This window comes from Helicoverpa armigera, chromosome 1 (assembly GCF_030705265.1).
Source record: "Helicoverpa armigera isolate CAAS_96S chromosome 1, ASM3070526v1, whole genome shotgun sequence".
Lineage (NCBI taxonomy): Eukaryota > Metazoa > Arthropoda > Insecta > Lepidoptera > Noctuidae > Helicoverpa > Helicoverpa armigera.
In genome coordinates this window covers 14,727,468-14,755,139 of record NC_087120.1, presented here as the reverse complement: position 1 = coordinate 14,755,139, position 27,672 = coordinate 14,727,468, and the positions used below count along the sequence as shown (strand labels likewise).

General features: G+C 37.9%; 4 protein-coding genes across 4 annotated transcripts in view; 3 read left to right on the top strand and 1 right to left on the bottom strand.

The window, feature by feature from the left end:
* Window positions 1-8,316, bottom strand: part of LOC110373879 (membrane-bound transcription factor site-1 protease) — a 31,003-nt gene extending 22,687 nt beyond the window's left edge. Inside the window, exons 1-7 of the mRNA XM_064036105.1 lie at window positions 7,837-8,316; window positions 5,212-5,391; window positions 3,948-4,034; window positions 3,000-3,096; window positions 2,462-2,682; window positions 1,234-1,374; window positions 319-477 (exon numbers count right to left, since the gene is read on the bottom strand). Coding sequence (XP_063892175.1) covers window positions 319-477; window positions 1,234-1,374; window positions 2,462-2,682; window positions 3,000-3,096; window positions 3,948-4,034; window positions 5,212-5,391; window positions 7,837-8,067 — 1,116 coding nt within the window. The 5' untranslated portion in view covers window positions 8,068-8,316. The remainder of the gene's footprint in view (window positions 1-318; window positions 478-1,233; window positions 1,375-2,461; window positions 2,683-2,999; window positions 3,097-3,947; window positions 4,035-5,211; window positions 5,392-7,836) is intronic.
* An 806-nt stretch (window positions 8,317-9,122) lies between these two features.
* On the top strand, window positions 9,123-11,321 carry LOC110373866 (uncharacterized). Its single transcript, XM_021331291.3, has one exon. The coding sequence runs from the start codon at window positions 9,347-9,349 to the stop codon at window positions 11,141-11,143; it is 1,797 nt and encodes a 598-aa protein (XP_021186966.3). The 5' UTR covers window positions 9,123-9,346; the 3' UTR covers window positions 11,144-11,321.
* A 1,595-nt stretch (window positions 11,322-12,916) lies between these two features.
* On the top strand, window positions 12,917-16,116 carry LOC110373891 (lysophospholipase-like protein 1). The gene is made up of 4 exons (XM_021331328.3): window positions 12,917-13,105; window positions 13,370-13,636; window positions 14,378-14,521; window positions 15,393-16,116. Exons 1-4 carry the CDS (start codon window positions 13,024-13,026, stop codon window positions 15,587-15,589), a joined length of 690 nt encoding a protein of 229 aa, XP_021187003.3. The 5' UTR covers window positions 12,917-13,023; the 3' UTR covers window positions 15,590-16,116.
* A 762-nt stretch (window positions 16,117-16,878) lies between these two features.
* Window positions 16,879-27,189, top strand: LOC110373895 (uncharacterized). The gene is made up of 7 exons (XM_021331335.3): window positions 16,879-21,260; window positions 21,331-21,490; window positions 21,646-21,824; window positions 23,601-23,792; window positions 25,180-25,301; window positions 26,206-26,347; window positions 27,000-27,189. Exons 1-7 carry the CDS (start codon window positions 16,927-16,929, stop codon window positions 27,187-27,189), a joined length of 5,319 nt encoding a protein of 1,772 aa, XP_021187010.3. The 5' UTR covers window positions 16,879-16,926.
* Window positions 27,190-27,672: the final 483 nt, after the last annotated feature.

Sequence of the window (27,672 nt, the reverse complement as noted above, 5' to 3'; positions counted from 1 at the left end):
GTTACAAAATTAATACATGTCTAACAACATCATGATTTGACGACCTCGATGGCGCAATGGTCACCATGTCGGCCTGCCAAACCTGAGGTGGGTCGGTCGACATAATTTGTGTGATGAGCATGCTTGTTGGCCGTGGTCTGGGTGTTATATGTTTTTATAAATATGTAGCTATATGTAGTTTATCAGTTGTGTTAGCACCCATAACACAAATTAATTAATAGCTTACAATGGGGCCAACCGACCGTGTGTGAAAAGGTGTCCCGATATTATTTACAAATCACAAAATTCATAAATGTCTTATAAATCATAGTTGCTTACATGCGGCAGTTCCCACGTGGTCATGCCCCGGGACGAGAACTTCGCTATCCTGTCATCGAACCCAATGCCTCCTACGCCGATGACGTCCATCTGATCCGCCGGGTTGTTCAGCGTGCCGTATAGTGGGCCGTCGTTACCTATAGCCGATACCATGATGACCTAGGAACAATGCAATTGAACATTAAATCTACATTACAATAATAATACATGCAAGGCCGATTTCGGCCGCGGCGGCTGTTGTCCCAAAGGAGATCAGCCAGCTGCGCAAGATATATTATAGTGCACGAGCATTAGCGCAGACACAGGTGCACTCACTATTCCTTCACTCTCATAGCCTGATGGGACGGCAATCCGACACGACCGGAGAGAGATCAGGCGCAGGACCGTGCTTTCCTTTGCACATACACCCGTATCAATCACCGATTTCCAGACTACGGGCTGAAACCCACAAAGCAATTTCAGCCCGACCGGGACCGTCATTACCTATTATCACCTAGAAACAATGCAATTGAACATGAAATCTCGGTATCATTAGGAATACAAACTGTTGATTTGCATCCGTGTCAAATTCAAGGAGGTTGACATAATATACGTAAATAATCAATTGAAGATTTCAAAGTGGAAAATGTGTGTTATATAACGATTAAATAAAAAAATACTGAACCGATTCTAGGCCTAAATTTTTTTTGTACCCCGAACAATATAGGTCATATTTTATCCGAGTTCGGTAGGGTAAGTAGATATCGCGGGATGCGGGTGTAATTGTGAGAAACGGCGAGTATATAAGGCTATGAAACCGCAAAAAAGTGTTGAAGTTAATACATAAGTACAAAGCTGGATAAAATTACTGACAATTCAAGTGAATAGGTAAGACATGGTGTAAATACCAAGCACATTATTTTCAATATAACTTACCTTATTAGCGCTGAGCTCCCACACTTTATCAACGAAGGGATGGTCCATGAAGTCTGGTCCTCCGATGCTGAGATTCAGTACATCAATCTTGCGCATTATGGCATAGTTGAAGGCGTCCAGAAACCATGAAGTGTACGACACCTGATGAAAGAACAAAGGAACGTTTTACGTGCGTCAAGCCGCCGGGATTATTCGAAAGAGTCACCGCGGCCCTGGTACATAAAAGACCTACGAAGGAACACGATGGATTTTTAGTCAGTAAATGTCTGGCACTCCCTCACCGCTGCTAACCCACAGCGGGAGGAGTCATTTTATGATATTTGAAACAAAAAGGCTGCGTCTTCTCGGTGCATTAACAAAATAAGTGTACAATGATGTTGTAAACTAAAAATATTTAAAATCGCTCGGAGGTTTTCCCAGGCTTTTCGAGCAGCCGCGCAGTATTTCCGCGAAATTGATGTACATATGTAGATACCTATGTATATAACGTTGTGTTATGTTCTTCAGCAATGAGGCATATCTAATAAAAAATGTTGACTGCTATTATAATTGTCAGGTTAAAACTATAGTTGTGTTTTCCCAGAACACGATCTATTTCTAGTTATTACCTACGTATGAACATCAAATTAATTATGTATATGAAAAGGTCATCGAATCTTTTATGCACTTTCCACGAAATCTTAAAAATAACATCGCAGTCATATCGGACTCAAATTTTGCAATTTCTATTAAACAAAAAAATAACTATGCATTTCATATCAGTGGAACGATCACGGAAAATGTCTTAAGTCCACTCGAAAGAAGTCACCGACAAAATCTAGTAGACATTCATCGGTCATTATGCTGGTATTTCGTCGAGGGGAAAGTGTCAATGGAAATATTTACCAAGATGTAGGAAATATATAATTGTGTTTTATACTAGCTACCGCCCTTGAACCGACTGCATGAAATCGATCCATATTTGACAGCAACTGAGCGTGCTGCTGTCGCTTCGATCCCAAACGGTTTAATGTAAGTACATACATATGGCACATAAAACAGTAACATCAAATCCAATCAATTAAAAACACTTTCTATTCAATTAAAAAAGCTATAAAACCCTCACAAAATATCTTCTTATTCTTTGTGTCGTGCGCTGAAAAAACCATATTGCAGCCGGCATGTGCGTTCAGCAGTTCATAGCAGATCTTCGGATAATTGATGATTCTATCGTATCGTACCAACATACCTGATTATCGGTGAAGACACGAAATATATGCAGGTCGGCGTCAGGCGCGAAGCCGAGACAATCGGACCTCGAAGCGATTACACCCGCGACGAACGTGCCGTGTCCAAGCGCGTCGTCCAGTGTGTTTTCACCCGTCCAGTCTGTTCGCTCCCTAATGCGGCCGAAGTGCGGGTGATTTCGTGCTAAACCCGTGTCGAACACCGCCACTCTTATACCCTCGCCTGGTGACAAAAGTACAATTTAGTATTTGACTGGGTGCTAAATAAAATACTTGATCGATATAGGATCGATCGATTATCGATACTTCGGCAAAGCATCTTTAAAAAATTACACTTGACAAAAAAAATATTTGTTATTTATTTTTATTTTTTTTAATGAAAATAAGTACACAGCTTGATGTGCACAAACTGTGACGTTATATTTCACATGTTCATACAAATAGTAGGCTTTCATGTAGCAGGGCCGTGGTAACTCTTTCGAACAATCCCGCAGCACCTGCAGGGTACTCTAAGCAATACTAAATGACAGTGTTACTGACCAGTGACCCCAAGAGACCACAGTAGGTCTGCCTTCAGCACCGACGTTATCTGTCGTGGAACTGTCCGCAAAAGTTTCCTGGACGTGTAGCCACCATTCTGTTGAATATCACACAGTTAAACCCTCCATTCCATTCATATAAAAACTCTTAATAAATCACTGTGTTTGGATAATTCAAAAATTAATCTTCACTACTATGAAAAGGACGAAAAATGTTTTTGTTTGTTTGTACGCTAAAGGCTCTGAAACTACAAAACCGATATGAAAAATTATTTCTAATGAGTGAATAGGGTAGTGTCCAGGGTCGAAATAATGATATAATATTTAGTCCGCTTTTTAGATAATCAAAAAATATTGGATACGTATTTTTTCTTTTTTTAATTAAACATAAAATGACAAAGATAATACACTTCAAAAATTAGGAGTGGGGGCCTTTTACGTCACAGTATCCTGAAAATTGTAGCAACTTGTGACGTCACACTCAACTTTAACACGCTATATCTTAACAAGTTCTGATCCAATTTAAAAAAGAAAAAATACGTATCGCTTAATTTTGGACAATCTACAAGACGGACTAATTATTATTTTTTAGGAAACTAGCCTATTAAGTAATCATTAGTGACGGATTGTCAAAGTAGCCTTCACTAAGGAATAGTTTAAATAACCATTAAATGTCTCTGAAAGCGGGGGTGATGCAAGTTTTCACCAACAATCTCTTAACGTTTCCCTTACTAAGTATCACTTAGAATAAGGGCTCCCGCAATACTTAAAGGTAATAAGAGACATTTAACAACTTTGGTGAAAAATGAAATTCGTATTAAGAAGTGTTCCCTAAATGCTCTTAGGGGATCTAGATATTTGTTGGTGAAAATGGGCATTAGAAGCTGGATAATTCATTGACAAGATGCACTAAGAAAGAATAACAAATGACATTGAATAAAGTCCTCACCTCGCGCGGTTGCCTGAGGGAGTGCAGTGCACGTGCGCGATGATTGCGCCAACCCGCATACAAACACCCGGTTGGACCGCAATCATCCTGCATAACAAGAACACTTTGAAAACACTCTCACATTGTACTGCAATACAATAATATCTTCATTCAAACACAAGTATATTATTAACAACATCAAAAAATAAAACAATCAAAATCTGTAAGTTATATCATTCATACTAACAAGAACAAAGCTTTGGAGATATTTATTTATATGTATTTTAGCGGACAGAAAATTATTGAAAATTAAGTACATACCAACCAAACAGTTTCACACAAATGTGCGTTTAATAATTAAAGTGAGTGACATATTTCGCCCACTTAGTAGAATAACTTAAAAACATGCACTTATAAATTTACAATACACAGAAAATTTAGCATTTCTATTATTAACTGGCTAATGTAACAAAAAGCTCAGCGTGTAGAATTTAGACATACAGTTACCGGCACGGATGTCGAGCCCTGACCTTCACCTGAGCACAAGCGATTTACTGCCTTATTGCCTTATGCGTACGGGTGCGCAAAGCGATCCCCACTCTTCCGCCGAGAGCCCGACATCCGTGCCGGTAACTGTAAGTAGTGTCAACTCCCAAGCCTTTGCCCAACTATGTTGTGGTCAGCTTGGAGTCTTACCAGATGCAGCTGAGTACCAGTGTTTTATATAAAAGAAGCGACTGCCTACTTGACCTGCTCAACCTAGTTACCCAGGCCTAGGGCTGCCATTTCGAATTTCGCCAAACCCGGACAAATATTTAAAAAAACCCGGACATTTGGCGTAAATAGCATTTTTTCCCCGGACGAGTCCGATTTTTTTTGTTTAACAAAACAAGACCTAATTTTTAATATTACCATATTACTTAAATTCAATGAGGTCCTTCCTTACATCAAAAGTCAGGGCCGTCTCTAGCTCATGTAGTACCTAGTATTGAAAGATTGTGACTTAATGTATTTCGGAGGTCATAATTAAGAAAGCTCATATGGAAACTAGGAGTTACCTTCTTGATTGGTTAGACAAAAAAATTATGAAAAATACAAACAACCGTAAAGTGAAGTCGCCGCGAGCGCACAGCGAGCGCGAAAATTTTTGAGTTTTGGGTCACTAAAGCACCTAAACTTGTATAATAAAAAAATCCGCAAAGTGAAGAAGCCGCAAGCGAAACGAGCGCAAAATTGTTTGAATATTGGGATATTAAAGTAGCTAAACGTAAAAAACATTTATTACCTCGTTTATATATTTGATGGTACGAGTGACTTGTCGCTGTGCTGTAACCCGTCGGATGGCTGGATGGTCTTTGAGAGCATCCAGAGCTCGTCTGCCACCATCTTCAAGGATTATCACATCAAAGTCACTCGGATACTCTCGCGCCGGGTTGTCACGTCGCAACAAAGTCCAGTTTGATATCTAATAACAATTAATTTATTTATTGACTATATATAAAAATGAAACCCGCTTTCCGTTGTCACGACATAACATGAAAACGGCTTGACCGATTTGGCTGAAAATTAGAGGGGAGGTAACTTAGACCCGGGAGAAGGTTTTAGGATAGTTTTTGTCACCATCTGGCTACGGAACGCGGGTGAAACTGCGGGCGAAAGCTAGTTGACAATAAAAATTATTAATAACTTGTTTCCAAAATTGCTCATAAGCTACCTATATATTCGTCATCATCATCATCATCAGACAGGCCTTTTCCCAACTATGTTGGTGTTGGCTTCCAGTCTAACCATATGCAGTTGAGTACCAGTGCTTTACAAGGAGTGACTACCTATCTGACCTCTTCAACCCTGTTATCTATATTCAAATAAAGAAAATAAAATTTCAGTACATATTTCAGTGTGAACCTTATCAGGATTTAACTGGAGGACAATATGACTAAGAGGCATGTTATGTGTGAGATGACATCAGATAGATAAATATGGTCCTACTGGCAACAAGTTAGGGGCCTCTACTACAAAGGAGAGAGTAATAAGCCATTTCAAGATTGTTCTCCTTCGGTTAAATGCCTACTCGAATGGAGTATTGGTGTTCATTATATCCGCCCGCGGCGTTCGGTTATATCGCGTTTCCAAGAGAAGTCTTCAAAAGTCCGGGATGAAAACTATCTTATGTTCTTTGTCAAGGTCAACTCTATCTCTGTGCCAAATTTTATTAAAATCAATTTTGTGGTTTAGATGTGAAAGCATAACAGACAGACAGACCGACAGAGTTACTTTCGCATTTATAATATTAGTAGGGATATATAAGCTAGTATTTCCTAAACATTCTTGAAATGTCTTCAGTTTGAATTTATAATTGAAGTTTAAGATAACTTTATTCTCAAAGTTGGCCATTTATTATTTATATGTAGAACATATTTATTATAAAAATGTAAGTAGATCATGTTGTACAATGATGTGATAATACAAATAATTCACTTACATGAGGAAATTAAAACTATAAACATTTAGACACAATTGTTTAGAGTTTTACAAATAGTATTTTTTTTGGTGGAACATAAATAATAATAAAAAAACTCAAAATTCATTTGATACATGTACATATCAGTGGTAATACTAAAACAAGATTGATATTCAATGAAGTTCTCATAGAAACATTTTTATTGCAAAAGGTGATAGGTTATATACTACTTTTTATTTGTTGTTTGAAGCAAATTCTCTTTTATCAGACAAAACTCAGGAAATAGATAATCTTTATTATCTACTGAGTACACGGTAAAGAAAAACTTTTTATGGAATTAATTAACTTGATAAATTGAGATAGAATGTTATCATCAAAACAAATGCAATTTTCTAACAACTGTTTAAACAGATTATCCAACTTGTCTATCTATCTTTACCAAGTTTGCATAATACTTTTCTAAAGTTTAAGGATATTCGGAAACTAAACACTGCTGCTCAGTCCTTTCTACTCTGAAATGTGGGACAATGATTTATGCTGTGAATGTCAACTAAGTAATAAGATATGTACTGCAAACCTCTCCAAACTCTTTATGCTGTGCCCTACCGGGTCCATATCGTTTCCAATATATTAGAATAGAATAGAATAGAAAGTGTTTATTTGCAACGGAAGTAGGTACAATATAAATAAAGATGTTACAAAAAATGCAATTGGTGATCCTTGTACATTCTACCTTAACTTAGGCATGCAAAATTAGGAACTTTGATTAATTACAATAGAATAGGTTAACTACTTTAATGCATTCGGCTAATTACAATATTAAAATTGGATGCTATACAATGTCTATTTTATCATTTATAAATTCGAAGATAGAATAATAACATTTCTTTAATAAGTAGGATGTTAATTTTATATATTGTAATATTGTATCAACTTTATAAAAATACCACCTGTACAACATATGGAACGCAGATAAACAATTGAATTGAATGTGGCATTTGAAGAATTCCTGTGATTAAAAATGGTCCTGGCTGAAAAGCCAGTTATTTTGAAAGTAAGGACCCATGGTGGAACGCTATTTAGGATGATGTCATAACCAGAAATAGAGATGAAACGCCAACTGTATGGCAAAATACTTTAGGGCTCAACATGTATACATGACAACAAATGTTATTGTTATTACATTATGAAACTATTTGAGTATAGATAATATTAATCCATATTTTTTGTTATAGTCCCAAATAAGCACGCAAATTGAAATTTCACAGTCAATTTGATAGGATCTTCAAGGTGGAGGGATATGAGCCTGGCCTTTTTAGTTTTAATACATAGGATAGTGTTATTCGATTAGCAAATGCACTTAATACGTCTAATTACAGGGAGCTAAATGAAAAAGATGATTGGAAAATTATGTATAAGATAAGTTTAAAGTTTAACTGATAAACTCACCCCTGCATTCCTCAAAGCTGCGCTGACATAGTTCTCTCGAGTCGATCGTGGGAAGTAACCCTTGTAAGTTATTATATGTTCGCTACTGACTACATCTGAATTGAATTCGTAATGTACTCGCTCAGATGTTGTAGAATTGCACACACCATCTACGTTTATGCCTTCATCCGCAGAGGCTAACAGTACTAAATAGAGTACGCCTATAATAATTCTAAAAAGCTTCGAATCCATGTTTAACTCCGTAAACCACGGCGATGAAAGTGCATTATTATTTTTTAATCCACTTCACTGTAACTTCAATCGCTCATGTAATTTCTCCTAACGTTAACAATGAGTTCAATGATTATATGAACATGTTTTTGAATACTTATATGATTAATAATTTTAAAAAACAAAATTGTAGCCGGCGCGTAAACCAAGAGGTTTGTTGTCGAAACTAGAAGCAAAGTTAAAATATGTTCAGCAGTCTAGTGACAAGTCACAAACATTGACATACCAACAAATGTCAAACGTCAATTGTCAAGTCTTACAATTTACAACGTCATTCACACCACAGTTTAAATATACTCTGATGTAAATAAATTAATACTAAGCCACGGAGGTATTATAGTATGTATAATCATCGGCACGAATCTTGAGCGCTCACCTTCAGCTGCGCAGAAATAATTTATTGGGTCCCTTTTGTGGTATGAAGTCAGGTAAGGGGGCGGGCAAAAGCGGTGATTGGCCCGCAACGCATCGCGTCATAGCCGTCACTCGGGATGATTCTACGAAGTATATGGAGATGCCCTAGTCAACATTTTGCTACTTAATCAATTTAAAACACAAATATCAAGCATTTAGAGAACAAAATATAGAATACAGCGTCGTCTCCTGCTACCTATACTTAATGCGAATGTGCGATTTCCCGCGTGCAATGAAACAAAATTTATAAATTCATTGGTTTAGCGCTTTCGCCGCGGTCTATTCTGATGGGTGTGCGTTTACCTTAAGGTGAATGCTTCCACATTTAGTTAAATATATGTATTTTATTTTTATCCATTATCACCACGTTTGATAAGATCACACTTCATATCTACTGTTAACTTAGGTAAAACATGAAAGGCCATTTTATTTTGAATTTCCCGCTACCAGAAGTATTCAGATACAAAGATATGGATTGAGGTATGGATACTCTGTTCTTGTCTGTGATGATCTTTCCCCCACTCCCACTCCAAAATTCTTGCTTATCCCATGCTTATCCAAACCGTTATTGATTACAATGTCATATTATGTCATTGCACGTCATTACATAATATTTAAGGTTATTATACCTGCTGACAATGACATAGACAGTAGCAATAGGTGTAGCTAATCTAAAACAAAAAAAAAGAAACATCTTTTACCTTTTACTTTTTATTATGGTTATTATATTTTTGAGCAACGTTTACTGTGTTGGTATTCAGTAGGTACCACATTAAATATATCTGTGTGGGTATCTTTATGTGTAAAAGATACCCACACAGTCATCATGGCTTATAACTTAGCTCCTCGATTTTCACAACCTCAAAAATATTTTACACTTCTTGATCCTGGAGCATACCAAAATGAGAAAGTTGGACTAAAACAGAATGTCGCTCCGTTTCTATCGAGGACACCTCGCAACACGCATACAGGAAGTAAATTATGGACCCAGGCTGATTATGACCAGACTTTACCAAGAAGTATTCCAAATTGTTCAGCAATGCTTTCAAAGCAACCAAGATTTCCATATGAAGCTTTCAGTGCAGAAGACTTGGCGGAAATATTATGTAAATGCGGGATTTTAAGTCCTTGCGAATGCCCTACTGGACAAGGACAAGAAAAACAAGAGGAAATTATTTGTCAAGGGAAAGTTAAGAGACGTTTATTTAAAGGCCCCACTCCTCGTTCGGTTTTGGGTGACGAAGGTTTGTCGACTCCTTCAAGAAGAGATCATGGTTTTAAAATTACATCCGAGGGCAATCAATTTCGACTGCGGGATGAATATGGAGATGAAAGTCCACCGTTTTATGATGCCAGAGTGAAAGAATCTACAGCTTTTTACCAAGGTTGCAAATGGAGTAAGAGAACTTCGAAACGATGTCAAAAAAGTCTAGAAGTAAGGCCTGGTCCAGCTGATTATTCCTTCGAAAGAAAGCCTACTGCAGATGAAATATGTGCAGAGAAAATTCGCGCTTTTAAGAGAAAAACGACCGCCCAGTTACGTTTTATGGATTTGATTGAAAAAAAAAATCTATTAGATAATCCACCGGGTCCTACAACATACGATCCTAAGTTACCTAAAGGAACAGAACTTCAGAACACATTGTCAAAAGATGAACGGTTTCCAAATCCAAAAACAGAGGTGAGACCAGGTCCCGCAGATCATAAGCTGCGGAGAGATTTCGACCCAATAACACATGATGCACTTTGCCATGCGACTCTACCTGAACCTCCATGTTTTGGGTCAAAAACAAATAGATTCAAAATTCAACGTGAAGAAGGACCAGGTCCAGCTTCGTATGATGTCAGGTATAGCGTATGTAATTATCTCCATTGCAGAACCGCACCCTTCGGTTCATCTGCCAAGAGATTCATAGATAACATAGTTGAAGAAGGTGAAGAAAGCGATAGCCTTGACCTTGCTGATGAAGAAGTCGATGAACAGGCGGCAAAACCATGCATCAAACCGACATGGGAATTTAAGTCGAAAACTATACGAATGAAACCATTAGTCAAAAAACATGATGAACCGGGCCCGGCCGATTTACCTCAAAGTAAAAGACGTGTAGTAAGATCGCGCGAAACACAGTACGTTGCCCCGTTTTTCAGTTCTGAGGGACGTTTTCAGCCCTGGTACAACTGGATACCTGTGCATGGAGCGCTCGTCGTGCCTGGCCCGGGCTACTACTGTTTAGACAAGCCAAGGTGCAATAATGCGGTTAATCGGGGATCACTATCTCGTGCTCAACGTTTTCCAACGAGTTCTTACAAAACTCCAGCGCCAAATAAATATAAAAGGAAAGATGGTATTGAAACAGTTTTAAATACCCACAATAAAAGATTAAAAAATAATTTAAAAAATCAATATAAACATCAATGGGAACCGCCAAAGCCAAAAAAAGTAATGAGCCTAGAAGAACGTGAACAGTCGCTATTACAGAAATCAATCACCTTATTAGAGTCTCAAACGGAATTGGTTAAGAAAACGATTGAATTGCCAAAGGAGGAGGAAACCAAACCGAAAACGAAACAAAAAATGTTACGTTCATTTTTATATGCATATCCTTTACCTAAGTACCTGTGATTTAAAGACAGTGATCCAACTACATTTATTGCTCGTTTATATCTTGTTTTGTAGATGTTTGTTTTTACTTGAAATAAAAATTGTATACTTAAATAAACATGTTTATGAAACTATCTGTAACTGCTTATGTGAACAGCAACATCCGTGTAGCTCTGCACTCAGCCCCTTTTTTCTTCAACTCTGTTAAACATCGCTTGTAGTATCCAGGGGCCCGATTCTCCTAATTTTACTTAAGTGACCTTCGATTGACGTTCGACTCGATTCGACTGAGATCCAATCCCGACTCGATTACTATTGAAGCGTATGTGGCATTCCGCTATTTTTTCTTTGAAATAAAAGTTTTTATCCTTTTCTGTCATTCAATAATGAATCATTTTGTCTGCAAATGATTTACGATTGCAAAATGATTGTACAGCAAACTACCGTATAGACCAAAATCATCAAAATAGCAGACCAATCGCACACCAATCAAATGTCAATCGAATACGATTGGTCTTTTATTAGTAGCAGAATGCCCGATATGGTTAAAACTGCTATTGCGATTCAATTTCTATTCGATTTTGACATTATTAACTTAGGAGAATCGGGGCCCAGCTGTAGTATGTCTATACTAGCTGAGCCCTCAAACTTCGTATTGGTAAACCTTGCCTGGATCTCTACAAACATTTTAAATCCAATAAATTTGCTAGCGAACAGCAATTCATTTTTATACCTCTTCTAGCTTTCCGCCCGCGGTTTCACCCGCGTCCCGAGATAACTGCTTCCCGTAGCCAGATGGTGACAAAAATGTCTATCCTACGTCCTTCTCCTGGCTCTAAACTACCTCCCTGCCAATTTTCAGCTAAATCGGTTCAGCCGTTCTTGAGTTATAAGTGGAGTAACTAACACGACTTTCTTTTATATATTTATTTATAGATTATAGATAATTTTCAATACCTATCATAATTTATTGACATTTAATCCACTCCTATAATTCCTCTAGTGAGGTAATACGACGATGCGAAAACGATTGATGCTAATTCCTGATGCCTTCAATCACTATCTATTAAAAAAAACTGCATCAAAATAGTCCGCGTAGTTTTGAAGATTTAAGCGTACAAAAGGACATAGGGACTGAAAAAGCGACTTTGTTTTATAGTATGTAGGATAGGATAGGATAGTGTACAAATAACCGAAGTTTATGAAACGATAGTTAAAAAAGCATCGGTACTTAGTTCAATATTTAGGTGGGAAATAAGTACCTAAATAAAAATTCTCGCAACCTCAGTGGGTGTAAAATGTTTTTTCATCTAGCGCTACATGAAATTCTTTGTAAACCATAAAGCATAATTGCAAAATTTCTAGTGGAGGTGCCTTAACAGAAAATCTCCTAATAAAGTAGCGCGCCAAAATGCGGGTGTGGGGGGACGAGGAACTTTTCTGCCTCCGTTTTTTTACGTTCGACGTTCTTTGGAAAACGCTCATGTTTTTAATAAAAACAATCGGTGACAGATGCCTCAAAGATCCCGAACATCCCGTTGGTCATGCTCACCGTAAAGTATTTAACCTACTACTTGAAGAAGGGGTCTGACCTACTTGCATTATGGCATCTTCGCTTATCTTTCCTTATTCCATGTATTTAACCTAAGAATTCTAAATGTCTAGTGGAACATGAAACCAACAACCCCATCTCTCCAAAATTCTTGAGTGGAACTTTTTTACTTGTAGTTCCTTTGCCTATGGTTTCTGTAGATGCTCTATCTGTACTCTATGCTACCCATAGATCTGCACTAATCTGTGGCCAATGTTTTTTGATTCTTGACATTTGACTTTGAGCGATTATTACACTTTAAGTAAAATAATCTTAATATTGTTTGGAGTTTTGGAGTCATTCGTGCAACATGTCGCGATTAGGTGCCTTACATTTGACCCAACACACCGGACCAAAACACACTGGAACAGTTATATTCTTTCATGGTTCAGGTAAGTAACCTCAATAACCTCATCCATCATAGATTTACATTTTTTTTTTTCTAATATTTACAGACTATGTTGTTAGTAATTTTCTAGCTATTTGGTATGTGTTTAGTACCCCTGCTTTCTGGATTGTAAGTTATTTCATTTTGAAACCTCCCGTTGTGTTTAAGCCTATTTTTCTAAGTAGGATAAAACATTGGTCAGTGGGTCGTCTTAGCATTCCTTGATCAATGTCTGTCATATTGAAAGTTGTATTTATTGGTGTTTCAGGATCTTCAGGTGCTGATATAAAAGAATGGGTCAGATTAATGGTAGCAAATTTCTCATTTCCTCATCTGAAGGTGATGTATCCGACAGCACCACTGCAGCCATATACACCCGCTGGAGGGGCAATGAGTAATGTCTGGTTTGACCGTGCCGATATAACCCCTGAAGTGCCTGAAAAGTCGGACTCCATAGCGAATATAGAAATGGAGGTTAAGAAACTCATTAACAAGGAGAATAGTGCTGGAATACCGAGCAATAGGATAATAGTTGGTAAGTGACACTCAAAACTGAGCAGAATTATGTGCCTAAAAATATGAAGTAGTTTTACATACATTCCTGCAACCTGTATACTTTTGTGTACTGAGTGCCTAGTGCGAGTTTTGCAAGTTAACTTTCTCGATGCATAAATTATCATACAACTTAATAACGTAGCATTAATTTTAGAACTGTTTATTTAATAAAGGCTGTCATCGGCACTTGGTTCTATTATAAACAACAGCTCACCTGTGAAATAGTAAATGTCATTATCCAGAAAAATGAATGAACATGCTATATTCTAATCATGTCATGTAGCATACGACTCTTTACTTCAGCCAAGTTATAATGACGAATCGAGCGCGTAAACTTACAAAACTCAGAATCAACACTCTGTTTTTTGAGCATAGGTGGCCTAGAGGGCAAAGAACCAACTAATCACATAACAATTATATGTCAAAGGGTTACTCTTGTGATATTTTGAGGTTATCTCTGCTATACATATAGAAGACTAGCTTCTGCCAGCGGTTTCACCCGCAACCTGTGGGAACTTCTTCCCGTACCGGGATAAAAACTAGCCTATAGCCTTCCTCGATGAATGGGCTATCTAACACTGAAAGAAATTTTCAAATCGGACCAGTAGTTCCTGAGATTAGCGCGTTCAAACAAACAAACTCTTCAGCCTTATAATATTAGTATAGATAAATGATACAACAAATACAGCTTATGAATAATTTCTTGTAATTGTGCTTACAGGTGGATTTTCAATGGGTGGTGCTTTGGCGTTTCACTCAGCATACTGTTGGGATAGGAATGTGGCCGCAGCATTTGCCTTCAGCTCATTTTTAAACAACAACTCGGCTGTTTTCAATGAAATTAAAAATGCTTCTGGGACACGACGTAAGTACTCATTCTGGTGTTAATAGTTTATTTTTCTGTTTGCGATTGTTGCGTGTTAATCAAACGTTCTGTATTTATGAATGTGATCTAGGAATTAGGCCAATTGGATGTTTCTCATTTAAATTGTATAGGCTGTAGCATGAGCTCCGCATGGCTTGCATCATATGTATTTTCACATACATACAGAAGGAAGCTACTTATTATTTTTCTTTGCATTTATTATTTTAATTCAGAGAAATGAAATGTTTTGTTGTTAGAATAAGAATCTTTACTTGTTCTTTTATCTTTGTCTTTATTTGTTGTACACAATAATTCACTTCCGCTCAGCGTCTATTGTATAGTTTTCAGAAAAAAATGTAGTATGTTTACATATTTTAAAATCCTTATTGTATCTTTTTTCAAATAAAACAATGGTTCACGGTTTACAGAATCCAAAATTATCACTGTAAACCCAACATACATAACCCTAGATTACATCTAGATTTTAATAATTTATTTGCTGAGAGATGTTGCTGAACTTTGAGCTGTTATGATTTTTCTGAGTTTTTAGGTATGGGCCATACCCCTAAAGTATAACTAGTTACTAGAGCCCGGCGTGGCTCGATACCGGCCTATTTTTTATTTACACACTAGCCGTTTTCCCGCGGTTTCACCCGCGTCCCGTGGGAGCTAGTGCCCGCACCGGGATAAAATATAGCCTATGTTACTCGCAGATAATATAGCTTTCTAATGGTGAAAGAATATTTAAAATCGGTCCAGTAGTTTTTGAGTTTATCCATTACAACCAAACAAACAAACGAACAAAGTTCTCCTCTTTATAATATTAGTACAGATATAATATTAGTATAGATAAATATTTTCAATTTTACAGTGCCACCACTACTTCAAATTCACGGCGACAGCGACGACCTGGTAGACTGGGAATGGGGACACGGTACATTTAAGACTTTGAAGGAACTGGGCGTTCAAGGAGAATTTCACACTATGGAGCGATTGGGACACTCACTCAACAAAAAAGGCATGAGAACTATTAAAGCGTGGATTGAAAAGCATTTGCCGGAAATATGAACACTATAGAAAATTGTTTGGATAGCTCCATGTCCATCCAGTTTAATGGGACCTTATAGATATAGTTTAGTGTATATTTCGTACTTCATATTGTAAAAGTCCTAGGCTCCTTTTGTCTATCTGTATGCGATGAAACAAAACTTCTGAAGGTGTTTTTTACTATGGTTTAGTAGTTTTGGAGCCTTTAGGATAAAAACAAACAAAATGTTTCCTCTTACTTATAGATTGATATCCATGTGTAGCCGATGCGAATCTCTAGACTTTATGATTCTTTAATTCTTTATATCTAATCTATATTTTTATATATTCTATATATTTTTATATATTCTGTATATTTTTATATATTCTATATATTTTTATGTGTCTGTTCTTGTTTTAGTTACAAATTATCCGTTTATACTTACGGAATAGTACTGTTGTTAAGCTTAATATCTATTTGTTTTCTATATAGAATATGTAAAGAAAAATCAAAGAACCTGCATGGATTGTGATACAAACTTTGTTATTAAATTGTTACTGAAAGCAAATGATTGTATTTTGTTCTAGTTTCGTATCACCCTATAGTATCATTTGCGGATTTCAATAACTGACCCATCCGTCGTTTTTTCGATATTATACGAAGCTAATCATAATCAAGAAATACCGAGTAAAACTGATTCTGACGAACTGCAAGAAACGGGGTAAGTGTACAGTACATAAACCACTTCAAAATAAGGACTAGGTCCCCAATTCATCTATTTTTTGGCTTTGTCACGATTTGCAAAAATCTTTCTTTATATGAAAGAGTAAGTAGGTAAAGGTACTCGCAGTTGGGTCCCATTGTTACCAGATCAGGATCGGATGATGGAAACCCTGAGAAAATCGAGGGCAACTCTTGAAAAATGTAGAAACGCATCGGGTGAAAACTTGATATTCGTGTGTACGTATGTTAGATGAATCTATATGATCGTGAAGGTTTGGATCTAACCTGATGATGGAGACGACAGAAACTCAAGGGAACTCCGCATCAGTATAGCGAATACCAAGTGTTTTGGCTCATTTCATTTGTATTGACGATATCTTTGCAGCGAAATATGTTGTGACCAGTAGGTATGATCTGACAATGAATTCAAAGTGCAGTATACTACAGTACAGGTATTCTAACAAACCTTGGCAGCAATATAGCTATTTATTAATTCCATTATGTTGTAGTTGCAGTTTTTTTTATGTAAACTTTTTTGTGTAGACCTTTAAGTAAAAAAATATGTAAATGTCAATTTTATAACATCAAATGCATCAATGCAATTTGTTGAAAAGATACACAAGAAAAATATCAAATCAACGAGGAATATCTTATAATGGCTCCTAAAAAGGAAAAGAAACCGGACGTGTTTGATGAAAACGCATGGCGTACGGTAATCGAAGAAGCTCCATTGGACGAAGAACATTGGAAGGTGAAAGTAGTCCTCATCGAATCTGCAGGCAGCGACCAGGAACGAATGTATCTTAACAAGTTCGAAGTATTTGCTGCAGAGGAAAAGAGATTTGTTATCAAAAATATTTGCAAAACTGAAACAATATTTATGATTAACCAACTGGGTGCCGAGAAAAAAGTCAAAGATGATAACCTACGAGTTTTTGAAGAGGCTCAGTCGTATCTTAAAGATAAGAAGGACATCCCAGCAGATGTGTTAGCTCTAGTAGTTAAACATCTAATATTGAAGATGAAAGACGAATACCTATATATTAGCAAGCAAAGACTTGAAGTAAAGCAAGGTGTGCAAAGGGAATCTGCAACAATGATTGATAAGGAAGAAGTAAAAGGCTCTGTCAGTGCACAAAAGCCAACTGAACCAGAAGTGCCCCCTCCCGCCGCTAAGGCAAAAGGCAAGGGAGAGGAACCAGTGAGTGCAGGCTCTGACCTAACGGAAGGCAAAAAATTTAATACCTTACTCCGAGTGAGAGGTGAAGAATGGAGAGATAAGGTGTACGTCGATGACTATCCCACCGATGGGCCAAACCTGTATGTCGCTGTGACCGGATTTGTAGAACCATACTTACCGGGGTGCCTCGTTAAAGTTGGAATACCTTTAACAGCTGTAGTGCAAATAAGAATAGACCCTAACACTACTCCTATTCCATCGAGCCTGTTAAAACAAACGAAGAGGGGACAAAGTCTAACTGAACTGTTGGCAGAAAAATCATCTAAATTTTGGGACGATTTGCAATTCTTGCGAATAAATAAGGACTCTGCTGATGACTTCAAAGACACAGCTTTCATTGTGTTTGCTCCTCCATACTGGAACTCTGAGAACCTTTCGGGCAATCCTGATAAGATATACGATGAAATCTGTTTCCTGATGTACGACATCCAGGACTTGTCCAGGCAGCATCTTCATTACCAAAATAACATGTCTATTATAGAAATACCCGAAGAAACCTACAATGAACGTTCTGCTAAGCATTACGACCAACAAATACACGACTTACCGTTGGAGTGCGTAACCATTTATTCAGTTTTAGACGTCGTTCTACAAATAGTTTGCAATAATCAAGAATTACAAGAGGAAACTAGTAGATCTTCTCTGTCGACAGCTGTTACTCTGAATGGACCACAGAAAATAACGGAAGAACATAAGACAGAAAATGCGGAAACTTTAGTTAGAAATGTCTTCAATACGTTGTGTAATACAGACGCTAGCAAGAAAACATATCGCGTTTCATACGGTGAGGAATACGAAGATCAAAAGGATCCAATTGTGATAAATTATGGGGATATCGCTAAATATAACACCTTTCATCTAGGAAATATTAACTTAGATAACATTATATTTTCGTCACTGCTTGGTATGCCTATTCATAACCTCTTTCGGAGTCAAAATCGTCCGGCTGGTGAACTAGAAGCAAAAATTAATTTTCATGTTAATGTGTTGCTGTCATGCTTTGAAAGAGATGATGTTGAAACTGCAGAACTTAGTAGATTGATTCATATATTGGCTTGTCGCAAATTGTATAACAATCGGAGTTCACTGAAGAAGCGGCACTTGCCAACGTCGACCATATCAGAATTTAAGAAAAATTATTTGAAGCGCAGTGTAATGGCGGAACCTTTACCGACATGCCCTTCATTGGCAAGCGGTCACGCCCTGTCTCCTTCATTCCCATCAATGACAAAAAGTGACAACGACTATGAATACGCATGTTCTAATTCAGATCCTGATCCCGAAGTTCAACGATTAAAGTTTCTTTTCGAGTGTCCAGATATAAGTGAATTAGTAACGGCCGTTGAAATTCAAAATAACGAGCCAGTCAAACACAGTATCACAGACGATTTCGACAGTTTTGAAGATCTTGCCGGAATCTGTTCTTTTCAGATTTTACGTGAAGCTTTCAATAAATTTAACTGTGTCGATTACAAATATTGTGAGGTTACCGACTGTTTTATACTTATGTTTTATAACAGCCACAATAAGGATGGAATAGCGCGTGAAGAATGGCGCTGTCATTTGGCAACGCCACTTTGTCTCCAAGATTTTTTTGATTTTATATTAGAAGAACATTATGATTGGATACAAAATGAAGAAAAAATTTATGATGAAAACCTTTTAACAGAAGCACGTTCAATTTCAAAAGATTTTATTGATCCTCATGCCTTGCAATCTTGTTTAGAAACTACTGATGTTGAAACGGATTTATTAATGGAAGGTTCTCTTAAACATCAAGAAATGGTTCCGCCTGAGGAATCTGCTCACGAACTGATGGATGACGGAATGCCTAGAAGGTCAATTTCGCCAACGTCTGCGGATTCTTCTAAAAGTAGCAAAAAAACTAAATCAGCATCTTTACCAAAAGCACATTCGTTTCATGAAAATGGGGAATGCCAAGCGTCGGTTGAGCTGCCTGCGAAACCGTTCCTTGGTTATGATTTAGGAGATAGAAGGGTTGAAGTATTCGGTAAAGATGCAACGTTCTTTTCTAAAGACGGCACTAAGGTTGTAAGTATGTATACTTTGACAATACCTCTTAACTTAGAATATATCGTTTTAAATGTTTTACCTGGCAACAGTCATAACGAGTTTTGGATGCATAAAGCCTTAGGCGATACTGTTCAACCAGAGATCAGAGACGCATGTGAATCTTTTCGTATAACAACTAAAGATCAGGTCATGATTTACATTAAAAAACAGATGTACCAACAACGCGTTTCATTGTCTGTTACTGATCCTACGACATCGAGTGATAAGAAAGCCGCACCCAAAGTGTTATCCGAAAAAGTTAGCACAGTTGTGCAGTCACAGGTGTACGAAACGAAATATTTTCACTCACTTTATGTTACTTGGCCCAATGGCATGATAACAGAGACAGTACACGAGGAAAATTCTCCAATACTCTCACACATTAAGCAATATCACACACGTCCAATGCCTTACCTTGATGAAGAAATGCGATGTATAAGCTTAAATGGTGAAGTCATTATTTTCAAATCTAATGGCGATATTGAAGTACTTAAACCTGATGGAACTTTCATTAAAATACTGAAATATTATAAAGCTGTAGTGCTGCCGCTTGTCCCTGAAGAAGTCAAAGAAGAACCACCACCAGTAGTTGAAAAAGGTAAAAAAAGTAAAGGTAAATTGAGCAAAGCATCTTCAAAATCATCCAAAGTGGCTGCGGGTGACGAAGATAAAATTTCTGAAGAAAAACCAATTGAATATGAAATAATAGTCGATGAATTTGAAATTATAGAAGCGAACGGTTTGAGACAAAAGTGGATTCAAAATATTCCTTTTGATATAGAAAGGATTCTTATTCGAACCGCCACGGACCACAATATCGGAGAGGTATTTTCTAGACGCATGGATGGAACTAATTCATTGATCAATAAGGATGGACTTCACGTTGTAACTTTTCCTGATAAAACCAGAATAATTACGACCTATGTAATAGATGAAGAAGAAGTATACCCAGAATGGTCCGATGTAGAGATAGAATACTTCGAACTATTTCAATACTCGATGGAAGGCAGATCCAAAGGCTCAGTATCTCAAAAAAGTGACACAGGTGACTATTACGGAAGTAGTGGAACATCTTTTTCAAAAAAAATCGAAGAGGAAGAAATTAAAGAAACCGAACGAACAGATGGTTATCTTTTAATTCATATTTTATACACTATTGAACATTCTCATTTCAGTACCGTCTCAATAAATACTGTTACTGATAAAATCTCTGTGGAATCTCCAAATAAGTCTGTAGTGTTCATTGATAAACATAACAATTATGAAGTTGTGTTGGATTCTGAAACCTCAGCTACTTTTAATGGTGAAAACTTGAATATCTCATTCGAAGCTTGCTCAGAATGTAGAGCTTTCACAACCTGCGATGTAAAAATTTTGACTAAAGAGAATCCTGCTAGTCTCACTAATGTAGAACCAATCTGGTTAAAAATGACGGATTCGTTCAACAGACATGTGTACGTTGATGAAGAAGGTAGTGTAAGCTTACCAGAGACACCGCCAGTCTCAGAGACTAATCACACAGATAATGCACCCCCCTCAAAACCAAATGAAACAGTTACAACCAATAATACTGAAGAGAAAGAATTCGATGCAAAATCTGAGACCTCCGTCGTATCTCATGCAAAATGCAGAGAGATGTACTTAGCCAAGAACGTAAGATTTTTCGTTTTAAAACGGTACGTGTAAAAGCCTTCTGCATATTTTAGAATTGATACAAATAAAGTCAACTTGTCATTGTTCGTTTAGAGAGCTGAATTGTGCGGAGTTACTTCACCGGGCCTTACTAGAACAATATAAACGCGAGTGCCGGTGGAAACCCTGGTGTTCCATCAACCATTACGATACCTTCGGCGATCATCGCAGCCTCGTCACCATCCTCACTCCCGTCCATTTAACGGAGACTGAGGTTTGAAACTTGAGTAATATATTAAGATACTAGCTTCCGCCAGCAGTTTCACTTGCATCATAGGGGACTACTCTGCGCTATAAAAATGGTCTAAAAGTAGGGTATAAGGCTGGTATTAATTTGCGTGCCTGAGAAATGTTGCCTACTTTTTGCAGAAATGGGTGATGGAGTCAAAACAAGCAAGCAAGCCCAAGTTTCTTACTTATAAGGACTTGAAAAAAGATACCGGGAAAGGGTTCTATCATTGGATGCGACCTTATGAAAGATTCGTATCTCAGCCCATGAAACCAGATAACATTCTTCCGGAGAGACTGCCGAGAGCATATATCTTAAGGTTCAACCTCTTTAAATTAATTATATCAACTTAACCTTTTCTCAAATATATTGGTGTCGACTTCCAGTCCAAAGGGATGCAGTGGACTGGCTGAGTAAGTACCAGTGTTGTACATGATGTGCCGGCTTATCAGACCTCATCCAAGTTGGCTGTACATCCTAAGCTAGAATGTCTGTCAAACAATCTTACCAAGTCTCTTGTCAGACTTTCTGGCTTCGATCACCCTAGTTGGTAACAGGCTCCAACCTTTAAGGTGCCTTCCGAAATTAGGTAGAACGCGTTTATTTGGATAGATCAGTGGTTCTTAACCGGTGGTCCGCGGACCACTGGTGGTCCCTGGAGGCATTCGTAGTGGTCCGCGAAGCTTAGCTTCGCGACGTTGCTATACGTTATCTAACTTAATTTTTATCGGCTTATAATTGCGAGCGGGGGTTTTCGCATGGACGTATATCGGGTGTGTCGTACCTAGTCCCCCCATTCATGAAAATGTATGTTTGGGCTACATTTTACGTAATTTTGGTTTTGAGTTTTAAAAAATAATTAAAATTTCGAGCTCGCTTCGCTCGCGTATTCAGAGACTGTGTGCCCTTGTTTTTGCATTTGTCAACAAACAAAAAGTTAAGTACGTTTGGGCTAAATTTTTCGTAATATTTGGTTAAAGTCCGATAAAAATTTCGCACTCGCTTCGCTCGCGTTTTCAGAAACTATATGCCCTTATTTTGGCATTTGTCAACAAACAAAAAGTTAAGTACGTTTGGGCTAAATTTTACGTAATATTTGGTTTAAGGCCGATAAAATTTCGCGCTCGCTTCGCTCGCGTATTCAGAAACTATATTGTGGCCCTTATTTTTGCATTTGTCAACAAACAAAACATCAAGTACGTTTGGGCAAAATTTTACGGAATTGTTTTAACTCCGATAAAAATTTCGCGCTCGCTTCGCTCGCGTATTCAGAAGCTGCATATTATGCCCTTATTTTTGCATTTGTCAACAGACCAAAAATATTTGGTTTAGGTCCGATAAAAATTTTGCGCTCGCTTCGCTCGCGCATTTGTAAACTACATATGCAAGTTTTTCTTTATTTGCATTTGCTTACCTACATAACTGCCGACAAGCGTTTAGCTTTGAGTATAACTGACCCAAAAATTAAATTCAGTTATTTTTTTTATAAATAATAAAGAAATGAGTGCTAATTTAGGTAAACCGATGAGGTGGTCCCCGGCAAGCCAACTTAAGCTAAAGTGGTCCCTCATGTCAAAAAGGTTAAGAACCACTGGGATAGATGGTCACCCAATTTGGGAATTGTGACACCAACACGCATTTCCAGCGTGGTGAGTATTTATGGGTAAAACCCAACAAGCTTAGCGGAGGCTTTTGTCCAGCGGTGGACGTGTTTCGACCATCCACGGGGCGACTGCTCTAAGTTTTAATTAATCTTTGTTAAATTTACTCGTGACTAATAAAATGACTAAGGAATTTCACTCAAATCAGAGATAGTCGAAGTATTAGATTTTTGGTGCGTAAACCTTTCTCATTCGTTTTTTTTATTCAAGATATAAGTAGCTCTGCGGGTTGTTCGAAAGAGATACCGCGGCCCTGGTACATAAAAGGCCTATGACGGAACACGACGGTTTTTAGTCAGTAAGAGTCTGACACTCCCTCACCGCTGCTAACCCACAGCGGGAGGGGTCATTTGATAATTTTTGACGTCGTTAAAAAAAAAAGATATAAGTAGCTAGGTAGGTATTATGGTAATTTGCTAGTGACTTACCAACAGGATATTGGAACAAGAGTGGGATGAGCAGCAAGACGAACAGCTGAGAGGTGGCAGAGAACTGCTGAGGGCCATACTCCGCTACCGCTGCATCATGGAGGCGGATAGCGAGACCATTCTCAACATCCCCATCATCGACTCCAGGACTGAAGACGAGAGGCAGATCGATGACATCATACAGGCTTTAGCGCATAAGTTTGTAATCTACTTTTATTCTTTATCTTAGACTAACTTTGGGTGGCAAAACATCTAGTTTCATCTAGATAGAACCTACGTAGGTATTTGTAGGTGTACCTACCATCCAGCTTCCTCTGCCAATGCTATGTATTTAGTATAATTCCGTAATCGACCGTAAACATTAGGTCTTTCTCTGAGTACGTTGCATATGAAGGTACCTAATCTTCGTTTCATGGACAGGTAATAATCAGCGAGACAGGTAATAGATTACAAGTCGCTAGAGACAAAACATTAACACTCCTCTCTACATACAACAAACATACAAAAAAAAGTTATTGGGAAATTGAAAACAAAGAAAATGTAGGTATACTTCTCTGACCCTCTCGAGTCCTTGATGCATCAGATAGGCTAGCCAGCATAGATTGGTATGACTAGTTAAAAGTTCATGAAAGCACAGCTGCGGTAAAAGATTCGTTATGTCTGCGGTAGATGGCGTTGTTCCCAATAAGCGTAAAATCAAAGAGCGCGAATATTGAAGTTCTTTTTCAGTCATCATGATTTTAATTGTTCCAAAGCACGACCCAGACAACTCGAAAGTACCTTCATTTAGTTTTGAAATAAACTGCGGTCCTAGTCCACAATTTTCATTGTGTATGTTACATATAGGTAGGCACGCTTTGCAGTTAGTACCTACCTGTCTATTTTCATCCAATATTAATCTAAATAATTCTTTAAACAATTTTCTCTTTAAACAGGTAAGTATGGGTAAAAGTTGGTTAAAATTGTACTTACAATGTATCGATGTAACAATTGTAAGTACCTAGGTGAACCATTACCTATATAAATAAATAGTACGAACGAGTAAGTACCTATATTAATTTGGAATTTTGGATATCATCATCTCCCGAGCCTTTTTCGCAACTATGTTGGGGTCGGCTTCCAGTATTGTGTCTAGAATTACCAACCACAACAATTACAAACCATACAAACAGAATTGTCTGACTGAGAGTTTGGGAGTCTGTTTCTCCATTTCCTCTTCCCAGCAAAAACACATATTTACGACCACTTCGTATGTAGAGCGCTTGTTTTTGGGACTGACTTTGTAAAATATTCCTTTAAAAAGTGCTGATTTTCAGCTTAAACAACTATACCAATGACTCCCTTTTTGTCTTTACCAACACTTAGGTACGAGTTACGACGGATTTCGATAAGATACCTTGGTATCAGATATTGCTTACTACACATAGAATTTTGACGCAGGTAGGTATTGGTCGGTATTCCAAATTCTTTTGCTTTATAAGGAAACTAACGAAGTAACTACCTAACAGATAGATACAGAGAATTAACATTTTACCCTGGCATGCACTCAGTTTGAACCCATTTCATGTTATTTGTCGCTTAACAGAATTTACGAAGATCTGAAGGTTCGCGTGGCAGCTGACGTTCAGAAGCGTGTGAAGCCAGAAATCACTTCGAGGCCAGCCAAACAGCCAGAGGATCTCTCCGTTGAAGGAGAGTTTGACGAAGGTAGTACACAACTTAATTGGGAAGAAGTTATTTAAACTTAATTAAAATACCTACCTAACTGTATAAAATATTAACCAGACTAAACAAAACTTCTGACAATAGGTACAGTCGCTCTGAGCAATCTGTTTTTAATAATGTCGGAACACTTTTCCACACACGGTTGCTTAGCCCCATGGTATGTTACTAATTAACTTGTGTTTTGGGTGCTAACTCAAATGAGAAACTACACTACATATAGCTTCGTACATACATATAGATCACTGGTAAATGAACCGATCGTTGCGGATTTTATTATGGACAAAGGTGCAGTTGGTCCTACCCCGGAAACTGTTACCCATACCTACGCGTTACCTTATAAATCATGACCATCTAATACAATTATCTATCCAAAAATAGATTCTTATTTATACTACAAATTCGTTCAATCGTTAGGTACTAATCACTACATAGTATAAAACAAAGTCGCTTTCTCCGTCCCTAAGTATATCCCTATGTATGCTTAAATCTTTAAAACTTCTCAACGGATTTTAATGCGGGTTTTTCTTTAATAGATAAGTAGACTGATCGAAGAGGAAGGTTTATATCTATATTAACATCCATTAAATAGTGGAGAAATATGGTTTGTAGTATCAGCATTGCACCCGTGCGAAGCAGGGGCGGGTCGCTAGTACCTAATATTATAAAGCTGAAGAGTTTGTTTTTTCACTTGAACGCGCTGATCTCATGTATTTCTGGTTCGATTTAAATGATTAATTTAGTATTAGTTAGCCTATTTATCAATGAAGGCTCTAGGCTACTTTTGATCCGAGTTTGTCAAGAAACTCCCACGGGATGAGGATGAAATCGTTGGCAGAATCATGTTCTTACGAGGAAAATGATGACTGTTTATTTTTATGATGATCAGATACAATAGATGAAACGAAGAATATAGAAGAGGATAGGGAGAGTATCCTGAAAGAAGTTGAGGAGGGCCAGCCCATGAGTCCAGCGCTCAGGAAATACTGGCGACGTCGTCAAGAGGAACTCAAGGAGGAACAATTCTATAAGTGAGTAACAACTGGTGCTCAATTCTGCAAAATTTTACTTAAGCGACATACGATTCACATCCGACTGAGATCCGATTAAGACTCAATTATTTTACTATAACTTTTCTGTGATTCAATAATGAATCTGTCTGCAAATGATTTACAATTGCAATAAACGATATGAGTTATAACTTATGTGTTATAGCAGAATGCCCGCTAAGGTTAAAACTGCTACTGCGATTCAATTGTTATTCAATCGCCACTATTGCATTAGCAGAATTGAGTCCCAGAATTGTTCTTCCGGAGTCTGGAAGTTGGCGGTGTTACGGCCCCGCACCTAAAGTCCCCGAATATTGTAGTCGATATCACAGTTTTTATTTTATTTTATTTGTCATACATATCATAGATAGTTAGGCAGTTTTTGACACTGGCTTGTTGGGTGATTAAACCTCACTCACATATATGTATGTAGGTATAGTTATCGGCACGGATAATGAGCTCTCGGTGGAAGAGTGGAGATCGCTTTGCGCACTGTACACTTAAATAAATCACTTCTGCGCAGGTCGGTCGCAGGAAGGTCAGGGCTCAATATCCTTGCCGATGATTATACAAGCCTAACGTAGCGAGCGAATAGTGTTGACTGCTTCTCATCAAATATTTTGTACATTCCAAGGTACCTTCTTCGCGAAGGCAGTGTTCCACCATACTTCCGCAACGTGCTCGGCGGAGCTATCTGGTGGGAGATCAACAACGCGGCCAGCACGGCCGTCACCGTTGCTGAACGAAGGATCATGAAGTGTGTCTGCGCGGATGAAGATACTCTCTCCGTCGGTGGTAGCGTCACTGACGGGCCGTTTATTTAGGCCAGGGAGAACAAAATGACTATTGGGGGTGCCATAACGGAAAATCTCCTAAGAAAGTAGCGCGCGCGCCAATATGCGGGTGTTCTAGTGACGAGGGACGTAATTGTCTTCGCCCTTTTACGCCTCCTTTGGTACCCACTCATTTTTTGTATCATCATTGACAGATGTCTTGAAGAACCCGAACGCCTCGTTAGTTCACTAGTAACTGATCGTTTTGGGCATGCCCACCGTACGTGTTTGACCTAGAAGATGGCGCCTGCATTATGGCATCTCCTCTCATCTTTCCTTACAACGTGATATACCTAAGCATTATAGCTAGTTGAAATATGTTTAAATGTTAGGCTATTTGATTTCTTGTAAGTGTCGCAGTCATCAGGTTGACGCTGCTCTTTGATTGAACGACTTGCGCCTTCATTGGATGAGTGAGGCCAACTCGTCAAGTCGTTGAATGTAACGTTCAACGTCTTGATTAAACGTCATTCT

Coding starts and splice junctions, on each gene's coding strand:
- LOC110373866 (XM_021331291.3), top strand. CDS start 9,347: ATGGCTTATAACTTAGCTCCTCGATTTTCACAACCTCAAAAATATTTT.
- LOC110373891 (XM_021331328.3), top strand. CDS start 13,024: ATGTCGCGATTAGGTGCCTTACATTTGACCCAACACACCGGACCAAAA. Junction 13,637..14,377: donor GAGCAATAGGATAATAGTTG/GTAAGTGACACT, acceptor TTGTGCTTACAG/GTGGATTTTCAATGGGTGGT. Junction 14,522..15,392: donor AAATGCTTCTGGGACACGAC/GTAAGTACTCAT, acceptor TCAATTTTACAG/TGCCACCACTACTTCAAATT.
- LOC110373895 (XM_021331335.3), top strand. CDS start 16,927: ATGGCTCCTAAAAAGGAAAAGAAACCGGACGTGTTTGATGAAAACGCA. Junction 23,793..25,179: donor ATACAGGCTTTAGCGCATAA/GTTTGTAATCTA, acceptor GTCGCTTAACAG/AATTTACGAAGATCTGAAGG. Junction 26,348..26,999: donor AAGGAGGAACAATTCTATAA/GTGAGTAACAAC, acceptor GTACATTCCAAG/GTACCTTCTTCGCGAAGGCA.